This window comes from Nyctibius grandis, chromosome 4 (assembly GCF_013368605.1).
Source record: "Nyctibius grandis isolate bNycGra1 chromosome 4, bNycGra1.pri, whole genome shotgun sequence".
Classification (NCBI taxonomy): Eukaryota; Metazoa; Chordata; class Aves; order Nyctibiiformes; family Nyctibiidae; genus Nyctibius; species Nyctibius grandis.
Window position 1 is genome coordinate 48,230,916 of NC_090661.1, and position 14,404 is coordinate 48,245,319.

Sequence of the window (14,404 nt, forward strand, 5' to 3'; positions counted from 1 at the left end):
CACAGAAAATGCCTACAAAGTAGTATCATCTCTAAAGCCTTAAGGCAATTAAAAAAATGCATGACTGGGAAACAACACTGTGCAGAAAATGAACAGAGAAGCACTTTCATGCAGGGATCATCCTATGAGGTGCTTATCCTAGCTGAAGGCTGACTTAGCTGCTTAGAAAGCCAGTAACACTTTCACAAGACCCGTAGCTGAGAAATCCTTTCCAAGTATGAGTGGGCAGGACTTTGGCTATCCAGCTGTTACATCCAACACTTCCGTAAAGCGCTACAGTTCCTATAGAAATCCCACATACAAAGGCTTCTTTGAAATGGCAAAGCTTTCTAACACCAAAACCACTTCTTTTCTCAACAGAAAGAGTGGCTAGGAGTTCTGGTACTCCTTAGCACCAAAGCAGCAGGATGTAGCCTGACATGCATTATAAGCAACATGACAACAAAAAAGGCCTTTTGAGTTTAAGATTATTTTTTTGCCCAATTAGTTCCTGATCTGGTTCACCTTTCAGCTCTGATGGATCTTGCTGGCATAATGGCAGGAGAATAGACTGGAGTGGAAGTTGCTTCCATTTTCCTGGCTTGAACAAATACCACACTGTAGCCTCAGAAAGGGGTAAAAATGTTCTAGTTTGAATACTGCAAACAGAAATCAATTACACATCCCTTGATTCCCACTTCATTAAGCAGAAGAGATACTGGAAGAAAACCAAAACAAGCAATGCCTGAGCAGACCACAGACTTGGCAAATCACCAGCTACAAAGAGCTGAAACAGCCACTTTTAAGACAACAGCAAGACCCAGCCCTTTTGCACAACTTCTCATGTAGTTTGAAGCTTGGTTAGTATCTGCTCTCGAGAGCACTGGGGACAACTCTTGGCTGGTACAGGTATCTCACATGGACCACTGAGAAGCACTCAATGCTAGCACAGATACAGGCTGTTGCCTGGCTGTACTTGCCTCAGTGATGACTTCTCTATTGAGCAACCACCAACACCAATCCCTGGCACTTAACTCTTTTCTCAGATAATGTAAGCACACCAAATGAAACCTGTTATAATAGAAAAATTCTTAACTTATTTCTCCAGCAAGCTTTTTCACTGTAGGAGTTATCTGTCGGGTTAGCTGGTCAGACGACCCATGTTTAAAAGCAAATACAGTTCTTCAGTATACACCACCACCTCGTGGCCAGATGCCTGAAACTCCCATAACTGAATATATTCTGCAGTTTGAATTCTAAGAGCCTCTGAACTGAATGCCACTGACAGATCCTCAGCAAACCACAGTCATCCCGTGTGAGCTGCTCACAACTTTTTAATTACCTATGAAGAGGGAAAAGTATCCTACATGCAAAGTGCTGTACCATTTCAGTTTCAAGGCAGCTTACACATCACAAGTGCAAGCTTACACATCACAAGTGCAAGCTATTTACTTCATGCTATAACTGATGGAAGATGCTACCTACTAGGCAAACGAGACACAAGAATTTGTGGTTTTGGCTTTGAATGCATTTAGACTAGTACAGATTTCCCCTTTCTTACTTTCGTAATGAGAAAGGAAAACTAAGACACTAAAGACAAATATGCTGAATTTCTTCTCCTGGTGCAACAGACTTAAGTCTATTGATCTTAAAAACTGCCTCTAGCTCCCCAAGTAAGAAGGGAATTCAGAAACATTCCTGTATTTACTTTAACTGAGGTGCAAACATCAAATTGTACTAGAGATGAAAATCAAAAGCATTACCCCTGCAGTATCCAGCACACAAGACTGTAAAAGATACACAGCAAAATACTCTGATAGCAATCTAAAAAGCGGGGCAAATAACAAAGGACAATGAAGAAGAGAAAGAAGGAGGCTAGAAAAGCTAGACACAGAACAAAAATCAGTACAAGACAATACTGTGTCTTAGATAAGACTAAGATGACTTACCCTAGCTGGAAATTCCTTATGCTGTTATTAGGCTGATCTGCCACATAGGATAGTAAATTGGTTTATTGCTCCAGAAAATCCAAGTCTATGTGTACTAACAGATAATTATGAATGTGTCCACTGAATGAGTTATCTGTCAAAGTGATAAAGAGGCTCTGTTTGGCTTCCCCCTTCCACACGTTTACTGTTAGAAAGACTCACCAACAGTTGTACCATCTTCACCCATAATGCACTTCATGGAGGTGATGATTTGCTCCACAACAGGAGGTGACAGTGATGTTGCATACACAGCACTGTGAGAGTATGTCCTGAGGTAATCAATCAGTTCCTAGCAAAACACAAGAGGCATCAGACATTGCCTTCCCAGCACTCAGAGAAAATGCTTTATTGTCATGTCTTAATCACACAATAAAACGGGCCACCACAAGAAACCTCTTTCAGAATGTCCTGGAAGAGAACAGGTATCTCAAGGATTGATTTTACAGTACAAGTACTAAACAGTTGAAAAGCAAACATCAGGGACATGACAACCCATAATTATGTCACAGGACAAGAATGCATGTTGATCAAAGACAAACGCCAATAACACACTTGTTTAGCTAACACCACCAGCACTGGATTGCAACAAGGCATTTGCATTACTCAAGCTGTGCGCAGGCTGTGTTTCAAAAGTGTTTATTATAACAGCGTGAGTATAAAACAAACGAAATAGCGGGGAGCAGGATCCATAGGTGCTTATGTATCATGCTCAATCTAACTGTTTCTCCACAAAAGTCACCAAACAGGGGAATAGGTCACAAAATATTTTCTCTCATTTATCAGCACAATATAAATAAAGCAGCAGGTGTAATTTAAGAGCACAAGAACCTCAGCCTACCCCTCCTGCATTTCCCAGTTAAATACACCTGCTACGTTTGTTAAAGGGCAAAAGCAGGTCATATAGGAATAAAGGAGCAATATACCATGGATCTAGGCTGCTCGTTGTTAACTGTAACAAAACCACTCTTAAAATACCCAGACCATTCCAGCAAAATATTATCAAGACCAGTACGAATGCTAGGACAGATTCTGTCTTCTGCTACCGTAAAATTAATAAAGATGGCCCTGTAGATAACACAAGCTGGGAATATATTATAGAAATATGTGGAAGTCTTCAATTTTATGTTGCTGTCTGCTTGGAGTCAGAGTTAAATGAAAGGAAGTTGTAAAGGGACTTTGAAATAAACTAGGTAAGAAGATTTAAGGCCTCTTAGCTCTGAAGGAATCCCTCAAGCAGTAGCTAAAACACAGTTGTGAAGGACTCTTAGCTGCTTCACCTTATGCCAAGGAAGTTAATCCCACTAGCTCACTACCTTTGGAAAGAGATTAATATGGTGCTTTCTTCCATAGCAGGGGAAGATGTCAGAGTAATTTTAAACCAACTGTAGCACACTCCCAAAGAGGAACATGTGCAAGTCCCATCTTCACTTGGATGGGTTGAAGTAATTGTCACTAATAGTACCTAAAAAATTATTGTCCTGGTAGGAAAATGGTAGAATTTTACTCCCAAATAAAGCTTAGAAGCCTGATCTGAGATGCATTTGAGGATATGAGAAAGGGGGCACATGCAATTGTCTACACCATCCCTCCCAAAAGAAGGAGCTGGGCAAGGGCAATGCTTTCTAGTGGTACTCGCCAACAGAAAAGAGTCAGTAGCCCCCTCAAAAAAAAAAAAAAAAAAAAAAAAAAAAAAAATCAAAAAAACCCAACCAAAACAAAAGAAAAAGGGAATAAGTGTCTTTTTAAAAAGCAAACTGTTCAAGTCCAGAGGGAATCAATGTTACCAGACTACCCTAAGAAGGGGATTTTTCTCCAAACAGGCTGAAAAACTTCAGCTTTGGCATTTTTCCTGCAAGCCTCATTAAAAGTAACATTAAGAAATCCCTGCTTCCTGGCTCCTAGCAGTTCCTAAAAAGATATTACAATATTACTGTACATTCTGCAAACTGAGATCAACGCTGACCATGTGAGAACTATACAATTATGAGGTATTTTACTAGACTAGACTCTTCCACATTGCACCAACTTTCACTGTACTAGACAGTATGTAAAATTATGAAACAAAAGGACAATCAGGGTACTTGAGAAATAGATCAACTTTGAAATGCTTAGTGAAGGGCTCCACCACCAGCCTGAAACAGCCATGAGATTCCCAGCTTTTTACCTTCTTGCCCCCAATGTATCCTCCAGCAGCTCCAAAGCTTTTGGTGAATGTTCCCATCATAACATCCACATCTTCAGGACTGAGTCCAAAATACTCCACTACACCCCGGCCACTGGGACCCAGGGCACCTATACTGTGAGCCTCATCAAGGTAGAGATAGGATTTGTACTTCTTCTTAAGGGCAATCACTTCAGGCAAACGGACTATGGATCCCTCCATACTGTTGAGAAATAGAAATTCAGTGTAAGTTGATTTAACGGTTGGGGCCTCCTTATAGAGCCTAAAGTCACTGAGCTTTCTTTTCTTCACTCTTTAAGTAACTATGAAGACATAAAATTTGCTAGACAAATCATGTTCTACAGAGAGATGACAGATAACTTCTCCTTGCACTTGGGGCCCAGATCTCTACTTTCTACCTGTTTAACATTTCTGGGATGCTGACATATGGACTAAATAATAGCTGCAACAGTAAGTTAAGGCAAAGGAATGTGGTTCAGTGACAATTTTATAAATGAATTCTCTCATTTTTTCTTCCACCCAAACGTCAGTATTCTGATCTGACATCTACTTACCTGTTGTTTTTAAGTTTAAGAACTGACTAGGCTCTCATTAGTAGCACTCCAGAACGCGCTATTTTGTGCTGAAAGTCACTATGATTTAAATGCCTAACACAGCTAAGCCTACTACATGCTCCTACTCACTCTCAGCAAAACCATTCAATTTGCGCAATTCCATTCACACTAGTATCATCTAGTGAGCACAAAAAGAATGGAATGGACAAGCAATTTAAGACCTCAGCTCTGATGTAAATAATCAGTTTAGATAAATTAATTTCTACAATCTAATCAGGATGTGGGAAGCATTGTGATAACACCAGGTACAGCTATAGTACTAGCAACAGAAAGTCCAGGATGCGAGACATACATAGCTCAATTTAATTCACAGATGAGATTAACAAAATAACTATGAAGTGACAATATTCATAGTTTGATTTTGCAAAGGAACCCAGATACTAAGCAGCCAGATCTCATGTGGAGGGTCTTAGGAATATAAAGAATAGTTTGTACCTGTATATTCCTTCCACCAAGATAAGAATTTTTTTCCAGGGCCTCCGTGTACGAGGTTGCCCATGCACAATAGCATCTTTGAGCAGCTTCTCCAGGCTCTGCATATCTGCACCAGAAATTACTGTTAAATGGTACCAAAACAGCTACTAGCTTGAGCTTTGACATGACTAAGGACAGCAATACTCCAGAAATGCACAAATTGCTCCAGTGTGGAGGACAGACCATACATAAGTCAATAAGCATGGGCTTTATCTAGCTGCGGGCCCACAGATGAGATTAAAGGGAACAGGTGACTGTATGAACTCTGAGGAAGAATTTCATCATCCTAAGCTAAAAGCACAAGTTAGAGCATTAGGCACAAAGAGCAAACAAGGAAGAAAGGGGAAAAAAAAGAAGAAAAAAAGGAAAGTATTTCATTATGAGGAAAAGAGAAAGCAACTTAGGTAGTAAGCATGTCCTTGTGGACAGAAATAACTCAAGAAAGAACAAGCAAGTTCAAGGATAATCAACTAAAGATAAGTAGAAGATAGACCAAAGTGCAGGACAAGAAGGAGAGCAAATGTACTTTTTTATTACTTTGTTTAAAATTGAAGGGACTGGAGGTGTGGAACAGGAAGCTACTAAACCAAAAACAGAACAGGAAGAAAAAAGAACCACCAGCGTAAGAAAGAGGACAGCGCTCAGCATATCAGACACTAGAAGATGAAGTTGTTAGTAGCAATGTATACTGAAACCTTGCTAGTTTTGGCTATGAACACTTAACATGATCCTCAGAGACTTGACTAATGTGAGCAAATAAATATACGTGAAAGCAGTCCTGGAAAAAAAACTGAGGAAAGGAGTAGAGATGGGAGTAATCAAACCATAAAGTGCTGAGCAAGAGACAGATATAAACAGAAGCACATGAAAAAGAGCACAATCATAAGAAGAGGACTGGTAGACTAGGACAGTTGTAGCAGCGAAAGGAGCTTGTGAACTAGGAGTAGAAATTACACAGCAAAATACGTCAGTTAGACTGTTGAGAGATAGCCAATGTTCAGAAAAAAAGACACAGATTAAGTCAGCAGTGGAGTCTCTGCCTCCAACAAATCCCTCAAGGAAGAAAGGACAAGTTTAGTGCAGTTAGGGAGAACAATGAAATATAAACTTCTGCTCTGGTCTCTCAAGAAAGAGGGAAAGACTGGGAACTAAGTCTGACCTTAATAAAAAGAATAAGCTGCAGAATGAGGTAGAAGAAAAAAGGAAAACATTGAACAAGGATTTGAAGGGGGATTTTTCTTTTTTTTTCCCCATAATTTCTAAAAAGCAGAATATTAACGAAGCCATTAATATCTCAGAAAAATGAAGTTAACTAAGGCAGCATAGTGTATAACAAGAGTAGGACTGAGAACACATACATAACTATTGATCAAACATCATCTTGACAGGCCAAGATCATTGCTTGCATTTTGCCTTCTGATTCTGATCTGCCACTCCATTCTCTTTCACAGATCCCCACCATCTATAAGGTTTCTAGAATATTCCCCAGTCTCACGATTGCTAGTTTGTACCCCATTCCCACAGATCATCTCTTCTTCCTCACCATACCAGAGCTTCTAAGTCCTCCTCCTCACACCCAGAACTATGTTTGTCAATAGTGTTCTCTGACATTCTGGAACTGGATGCAATGTTCAGAAGTATGTTTATACAAATGCAGAAGTCAAGCAATCTTCTTGACTTCAATCAAGATTTATGAAGAATTAATGAAAAAAAAAATTACTTAATATTACAGTAAGCTCTACACTTCTGTAAAGAAAATTATTAAAATGATAGAGAACAAGAAAGAGAGAACACAAAAGAAACAATAAGCACAGCAGAGGATCCACTATCAAGTAGGCTAAAGGAATGAAAATAATTGCAGCTACCCAAGCTTTGCTGTCACCACCACACACTTTAAAGAGAGCAAGAGTCGTCATGATCTCAGAGATCGATACTATAGAGAGTATTAGGAGTGGATGAAGAATGAAGGTAATGGCTTTACTAATCAAGGACAACCAGGTATCTCTTTCACTGAGAATAAGAGAAGGAAACCCTAAATATTTTTAATCTGAAAGTTATTCTAAATACATCCTTTGGAGGAAGCTGAAACTAGCAAAGTGAAAATTCTGCGTATTTTGGAAACAAATACTTAAAGCAAGTAACTCAGTGAAATTAATCTATGCTTCACATCTCAAAATTCCTTTTGTACTACATTATACCAATGCACGGCTGTCTAGTTTAGCTAGGACATCTGTATTTGTAAGCTTTTGTTAGTGTAGGATCATGTTGGCATCTGATCCCAAAATTAAACTTTCTTATCCCCCCAAATTGTAACCTAGAGCACTACAAGATTGCATTACTATGTGACACGGACTGTTAGAATAGTCTAACCATGCTGAGCTATCCAAGCAACGAGAAGCCATGTTAAAACACTAGTGCCCCTAGACTTGCCAAAGGGCAGTATGTTCCTCTTCTTATGCAGAAGATGTAACCCAGAACAGCTTCAGGATAAAAATGGTATTAGTTGAGACTGAATATATCAAAAAATATCCGATTCAGGATGATTAAATTCTCAGTAGCAGCCATCTTCTGACCTTTCAGGTAACCAGCAATTGATTTCCTTGTATGAAATTTGATTTCCAACTATTAGAAGATAGAAGAGATTGTATCTGATCTATAGCATCTGCAGAAAGGCAAAGTCCACTATCTGATACTTACTGTTGTGCTTAAAGATTCGAATAGTTGCTCCTGACAGTCTTGCTCCGAGCACTAGTGATGCATGGTTCAGTTCATCACTCAAAATCAGACAGCCCTGAATTAGAAGGGGAAAGAGAAAGATATTGAAAAGGTTATGTTTCACAGCCAAGCATATAACACCTTTCAGCTCTGAACTGCTTAGAGATCATTTAAGAAAAAAAACCCCAAAACTTCCAACATAAATGCAGCTAGTCCAGGCAAGACTTGCTAAGAAACAATTTGCAGCCTTAGTATGGCAAATAAAAATACACAACTGCTGTTAATTGAAAGAGCCACTTAAGTTTCACTTTTCCCAGAAGTCCTGCAACTGAGTCTGCCCGAGTATCTCACGTCGATGATTAGTACTCATCCTCCTATGCAGCCAGGTAAAACAGAGAGCAGAGCAGCTTGATGCAGATCACTCGGCACGTCTACAGGGGTGCTAGGAAACAAGCCACCGAAGTCCTAGATTAAAGATCTTATCAAGATTGCACTATTTCTTACATTAGGAGGTAACCACTGACTAAACCCGTGTGTGCTCAGTGGTACCAAAGGGACTGATTTTCTTTAATAAACAGAACTATTAAGTACTTTGTAGATGGAGGTAACGTACAAGAGACAGGAAGTGGAAAACAAAAGCGCGGAGTGAAATCGAGACGTTTTCTGAAGCCATTAAACATTACATTTAGTTTTTTTGCTTTTTCAAAAAAGGAAAGATATATCCTTGGACAACTGTCAAAACAGGATACATCTGTTTTGAGAGCAGCAATGATTACAGGTCAATAGCTGATATGCTGAACATTCAGTCACAGTGTTATCTCTGTGGACTACAGGAATGCATACTGGGGGATTAGTTTGTAAGTGAGCAATAATATTTCTAAATAATCTTGGCCCACTCCAATTACTATGTAAACCTGCTGCAACTCTAGAAGTGACTTTGTTAAGTTAAAAATCCAGAAAGCATGTCAAGATGCTAAACGCATGCTCATTCTATGTTCCTCTATTAACAGCTGGTGGAGGGAAGAGTCAAGAACATTTATTCTCTGCAATGAGAGTTACTAGAAGGGACTGTGAAAAGCATTGCCCACAGTTGCACAAGGAAGTGTCACAGAAAATAGGAGTATTTTCTCCACAATAAAGGAAATTTTGCATTAGAATTGCAATGTACCTAGAAATATTCCACATCCTGGGAAAGCTCGAGACTGGTTTTCCCCAGAAACTGTACTTACTCTCAAGTGTTCAAACTGCTGTTACAAGGATTCACACTGCATATTTCAGAGACTTTGGCATAAGAAGCATGGAAATCTCCAACTAGCATAAACTCTTTGGAACTACTATACCAGACAAGGAGTATGTATACTATGCATGTCAGAGGGCACTGCTGTTAAACGCTACTGTACCAAAAACTGAACATAATAATCCAGTACTAGTATCCTCCTTAAATGGTAGAAAGTATGAAAATTGATAGATTAAAAAAAGAGGAAGAAGAGATTAATAGTCTAGAAGGAGCTTCTCCATAAAAACAAGTACAAGCTTTTGGTAGAGAAAGAAGACTTAACAAATCTATGAGCAGCCTCTTTTCACCCCCCTGTAACAGGGCATTCAATTAGACAAAATCATTACTTTAAAATTGAAGAGGAAATAAAGTGTCTAATATGGTCTGTCACTAGAGAGCAAAGGATCAAAGAATCCACTGGTACAGTACAGCAGTCACTGATGATCAGATGTAAAACTGAGTGCTGCTACTACAATGATAAGACTTCATTTGCATTTATGAGCAAACTTAAATTTAAGAGAGTATCCAGGAGAAGACTAACAGTAATCGGAGATCACACTACTGATATCAAGAAAAACATAGGCCAGTGAAGATCAGACTTACCAAAGCATCCTACAAGGCAGACACGGAAAAGTGAATGCCACATTTTACTACAAACTGCTGCATACGTGAATTGCATAATCCAGTCCTGAGCACTTAACTTCACAAACTATAGTTGGAAATTTGGTTTGTTACAACCAAAAAAAGATCATTCAAGCACCATTGCCCCAACTCCATTATCCAGCCTCTGTCAGTCCAGAGCTACGATGAAAAGTTCTGTGCTAAAGGCAGTACAGAACACTTATTAGCTGGTTACAGTAACTACACTAATGACACTTATTCCAAAATCAGCAAGTTTCTGAGTCTAGCTTAGCCTCAAAAGGTCTAACAACTTCTGACTATGTAATCCTCAAATCTCACATTATCTGTGGTCTAGACTCAGCACACTTGGCAGTGACTGTACCAGGCAGCCAACAACTCAGCTGTTAACAGTGGGTCTCTCCTGCTGAAAACTGCCAGGTGCAGAAAGACCTGTTTTTAGTGATGCTTTAACAGCGCTGAAATACAACTTCCAGTGTACACCAACTATACCTGTTTTCAGCATCTGCTTAGTAGAAGCTGCTGTTAACAAGGCATAGCTAATAAAGATCAACTAGGTAATGCTTATGAAGCTTTTGAATTCCTTTTGCTGACCAGTGCTGATCAAATTACAGGGTAGAGCTGGATCCTAGGAGAGTCAAGTCATATTTGTTGCTATTAAAAGAGGATTCAGCAGCAACATAAACAAGTCCTTAAGAATTCCACAGAGCAAAAACAGAATGGGTGGTCCAGTATCACACACATGTGAGTAACTTTACTGCAGTGGTTTAAGTTAATTAAGCTGCAATATAGGTGTCCAGATACAAAGCAAATAATGATTAGCTTCAAATCATAGCAGTGACTGTCAAAGAAACTCCTTCTTGACAAATGCAGGTGCCATTACTGATTGTATTTGCCAAATCTCCAAAAATTTGTGTTCCAAGCAGCTTTGCACCTGAAAATGTATGCAGGACATGCAGAGAGACACAAACAGTAGTAAAAATAATGAGAGCTCAAAGAGTCTACTCAAGCATGGGAGTCTCTGGGCTTTACTGAGGACTCTCTCAAAGCACAGCCAAACAGGCTGTACACACACAGCCAATTGTGTACCGGATGGTGCCAGAATTAAGAATTTACGTGAGTCCTTGCTTGCAGACAATGAAGAAATCAAAAGTGCAGTGAGAAGCAACTCTAGGCAGCCAAAAAAAGCATTTAGTGAACATTCTGAACTGCAAAATGGTTCACTTGACAAGAACTCTTTTCTTCAGAAGAGAGCATTTTCTGCTTGGAGTATTCACCCGAGTATAAGGGCACTTCTAGTGTTGTGAGGCAGAAGCTTCTTACTACTTTAAATAAAGTGCACAAAGACTAAGTATGCTCATTACTAACACAGTACAGACTGTTGTATCCATTTATGAAAAGAGTTGGTTTAGTAAGTGTGCAAATTATGTGCATGAAAATAGGTATTTTATGTGCCTTGGAATCTACTGTTCAGATTCCCTCAATGGTTGTAAAAACCGCTGAAGTTCAAATGTGAAAACTAAGGAGTGAGTAAGGTGTCTCAGGGGTATTTTCATAAGGTATTAATGATATACAGTGGGATCCACATACACAGAAGAGAAGACTGAGTAACTTTGCAGTCATGGGCAATTTGTACTGACTTACAACAGACAGAACTCTACTGAAATGTATCTCTGTGTGTTCTGAATCCAAAAGGTCTCACAGAAACCATGAACAATTTTTCTGTTGAAGAGAAAAATCGAGGAGATGTGGGAAGACAGAGCAGAGAAACGCAAGTAAAAGATATGTCAGAATTAACATAAGTTGTTCAAAATCATAGTATTGCAGAGGTATTTGGCTCCAGAAAGGCTAGATTTGAAGCACTGAATTTCCCTCTGGCATCAGACTCAAAACCGTCTTTCATTATGGAAAGCATCTGATATTTAAAACTTAACAGACCAAAAGAAAAGAGGCACTACGTAGGCAGTGCTGTTCCATTGTTACAAATAAAATAGCATGTGGGAAGACACTACAGCTAGTCAAGAAGAGATTCACCAGGAGGCAAAGTTGCCAGGAAGAACAAGGCAGCAATTTTATTATCTGTAGATATCACAAGTGAAAGAATTTACATAGTGATCTCAGCAAGTGGAAAAATAAATAAATGAAATAAAAGGAAAATTAATTCACTACACACAGAGAAAAGATTCCAATAGGCTAGTAGTATTAGGCTAACAGTGAATCACTTTCAAAAAGAGGAAACAGTCCCAGTACTTGCACTATTTTACCCTAAGCAGGAGCTAAGAGAACATATATTTTGCATCAGAAGATGCAAAAAAAGAGCTCTCTTCCATTTCATTTTCCAGTAACTAAAAAAAACATAGTCTGAGATGCAGGACACTCAGGCTGCATTGCGTACTGTTTTATGGGGCACACAGTAGACATCATCAGTCTTTACATTTGACCTTGTTTCTCTCAAATAGCTTTTCTACTAGGATTTTGCTCCTTCAAAAGAAGGATTTTTCAGCTGTTGCTCAAAGATAGCAAGTTCTGTATGTACCAACATGCACTTCAACTTATCTGTGTGCCTCACTGACACAGTCATTTCTTAGTGTCTCAAGAGCATCAAAATGCCTTCAGCCAATCAGCCTTTTAATCAGCCACCATTTCATACACTAATGAGTAGCCTCAGGAAGCAAGCCTTAACATGCTAGGCTCTCTCCCAGAAAGAGGGCAAGATCTGGACTGTTACTGGATGCTGTTTCCCAAAAAGATTTTTTGCAAAGGTTAGAGATGCACACCATGACCTATAGTTTCCATAGAGAATATCTGCAGGGGTTGCCACTGAAAAAAAAAAAAAACAAAAAAAACCAAAACAAACCACAAACCCAAACAAGAGGCTTTTAGAAAACCCAACCAGCAGAAGCTTTGACAGATGAGCTCTTGCCAGTGACTTAAGCCATACCTTGCCAACTAGAGCAGGAATGTTCATAGAGTTGGTTGCAAATCCCATTCCATATGCCATTGCAGATTCCACACCTAGGAACCTGGCAACTAGCTTTTCCAGCTCCTCATGTTTGTCCAAGTTTCCTGCACATAAAACAAATGAGAAACTCAGAGTGAGGAGAAGCTTTCACTATTGCTACATTCTACAAGAAGAATTTCCACCAACCAGGCTGCTCTTTAAAGACTCATAAGGGAACACTGAAAAAAAATATATATGAAAACATAAGCGAGCCAACTGCTGTGCCATGTAAACTAAACCTAGCAAGTCAATTTGTCTCCACTACAGTAAAAGTTTCTTTATTGATTACTCTGAAGTTCAAAAGCTGGAACAAGTAATGTTTCAAAGACCTGCAATCAGATTACAGACTTTGAAATATACATCTGGGGAACATCCTGTCTTGCTCCAACTTACCCATCTCCTGCCTAGTGCTGCACACCCCAGCTCCATACTGGGACAGAACTTTAGCTGCTGCTTCTTGGCAAGTCCCAGCCTTCTGTGCAAATCCAAGGTAGTTGTAGGAACCCATATTAATAATGTCCTTTATCACTCTGCCCGTGTACCTGTGTTTTAAAAACACCACAAGTTAGGACACCCACAGTTAAAAAAATTAACTACACCAGAATATTCTTATTTCATTTTCCTAGATTATACACTGAAACGTTAAAATTAAATAGAACCAACCATTAAATTATTTCAGTACTGCCCCTCATCATCAAACTGAAATGATCAGTGACACAGATGCTTTCTCTATCTTACGGCCTCAGACTAGTTCCCAGAAGAGTTTACGTTAAAAGGTGAATTTGCTATCATATCTAAAATTGCTTGAGGCATCTCAAACAGCTTGTTGTTTCTCTGACATGTCTCCCCTCCGTCCCAGAACCATACAACTTTCTTTTCAATTACAAAATAAGATCTCTAGATCAATTAACTTGGCAGCCCCTCAAGCAGGATATCCTCTAACTACAGAAAGGAAACACATCTGGCACTGCTGTGCTAACAATACGTGACAAGGAGATTAAGGAAGGAGTTTAGAAGGAAAAAAGTTTTAATTATTTTGCCCTTGAAAGCCAAGGTGAAACTAGTCATGTCTTTCTAAGTACTATGCTGCAAACCTCTTCACATCAAACTTGGATATGTAGCTTCCAATTCGCAAAAATCCTTGTCCTTGTGTTTCTTATTTTGTTTCTACAGATTACTTCAGTCCTGACTCAAAACAATCGTGCTAAATTCAGTTTCAGGCAACAACATTTACTTCAAGTGTCAGGACTGATTCTAAATCAACACAAAGTCACAAGCAGCAGTGCAATCCAAAGTATCTACTGCAGGTTCTGGTCATCACACACAAAAGTATTAATTTTATTATAGGCGTATGCCCATGAAATCTTAACACAGTCAGAAGCCTTAGTAAGTAAACAAAAGATTATGTACAAATAATCACCTTGGTGGCCAGATGTGTTTCAAAAGAGCAAAATTCATCAATTCATGCCACTGGAAAGCTCAAAACAAACATGATTCACTGCTCCTTTAACCTCACAGCCTGCAACTTGCTCTTAC

General features: G+C 39.1%; 1 protein-coding gene across 1 annotated transcript in view; it reads right to left on the bottom strand.

Annotated features, from left to right (window-relative positions):
• The window catches only part of SPTLC2 (serine palmitoyltransferase long chain base subunit 2), an 81,529-nt gene that overhangs the window by 39,709 nt on the left and 27,416 nt on the right, over nt 1–14,404 (bottom strand). The window contains exons 4-9 of the mRNA XM_068399125.1: nt 13,262–13,410; nt 12,809–12,933; nt 7,935–8,028; nt 5,199–5,304; nt 4,132–4,351; nt 2,130–2,256 (exon numbers count right to left, since the gene is read on the bottom strand). Coding sequence (XP_068255226.1) covers nt 2,130–2,256; nt 4,132–4,351; nt 5,199–5,304; nt 7,935–8,028; nt 12,809–12,933; nt 13,262–13,410 — 821 coding nt within the window. The remainder of the gene's footprint in view (nt 1–2,129; nt 2,257–4,131; nt 4,352–5,198; nt 5,305–7,934; nt 8,029–12,808; nt 12,934–13,261; nt 13,411–14,404) is intronic.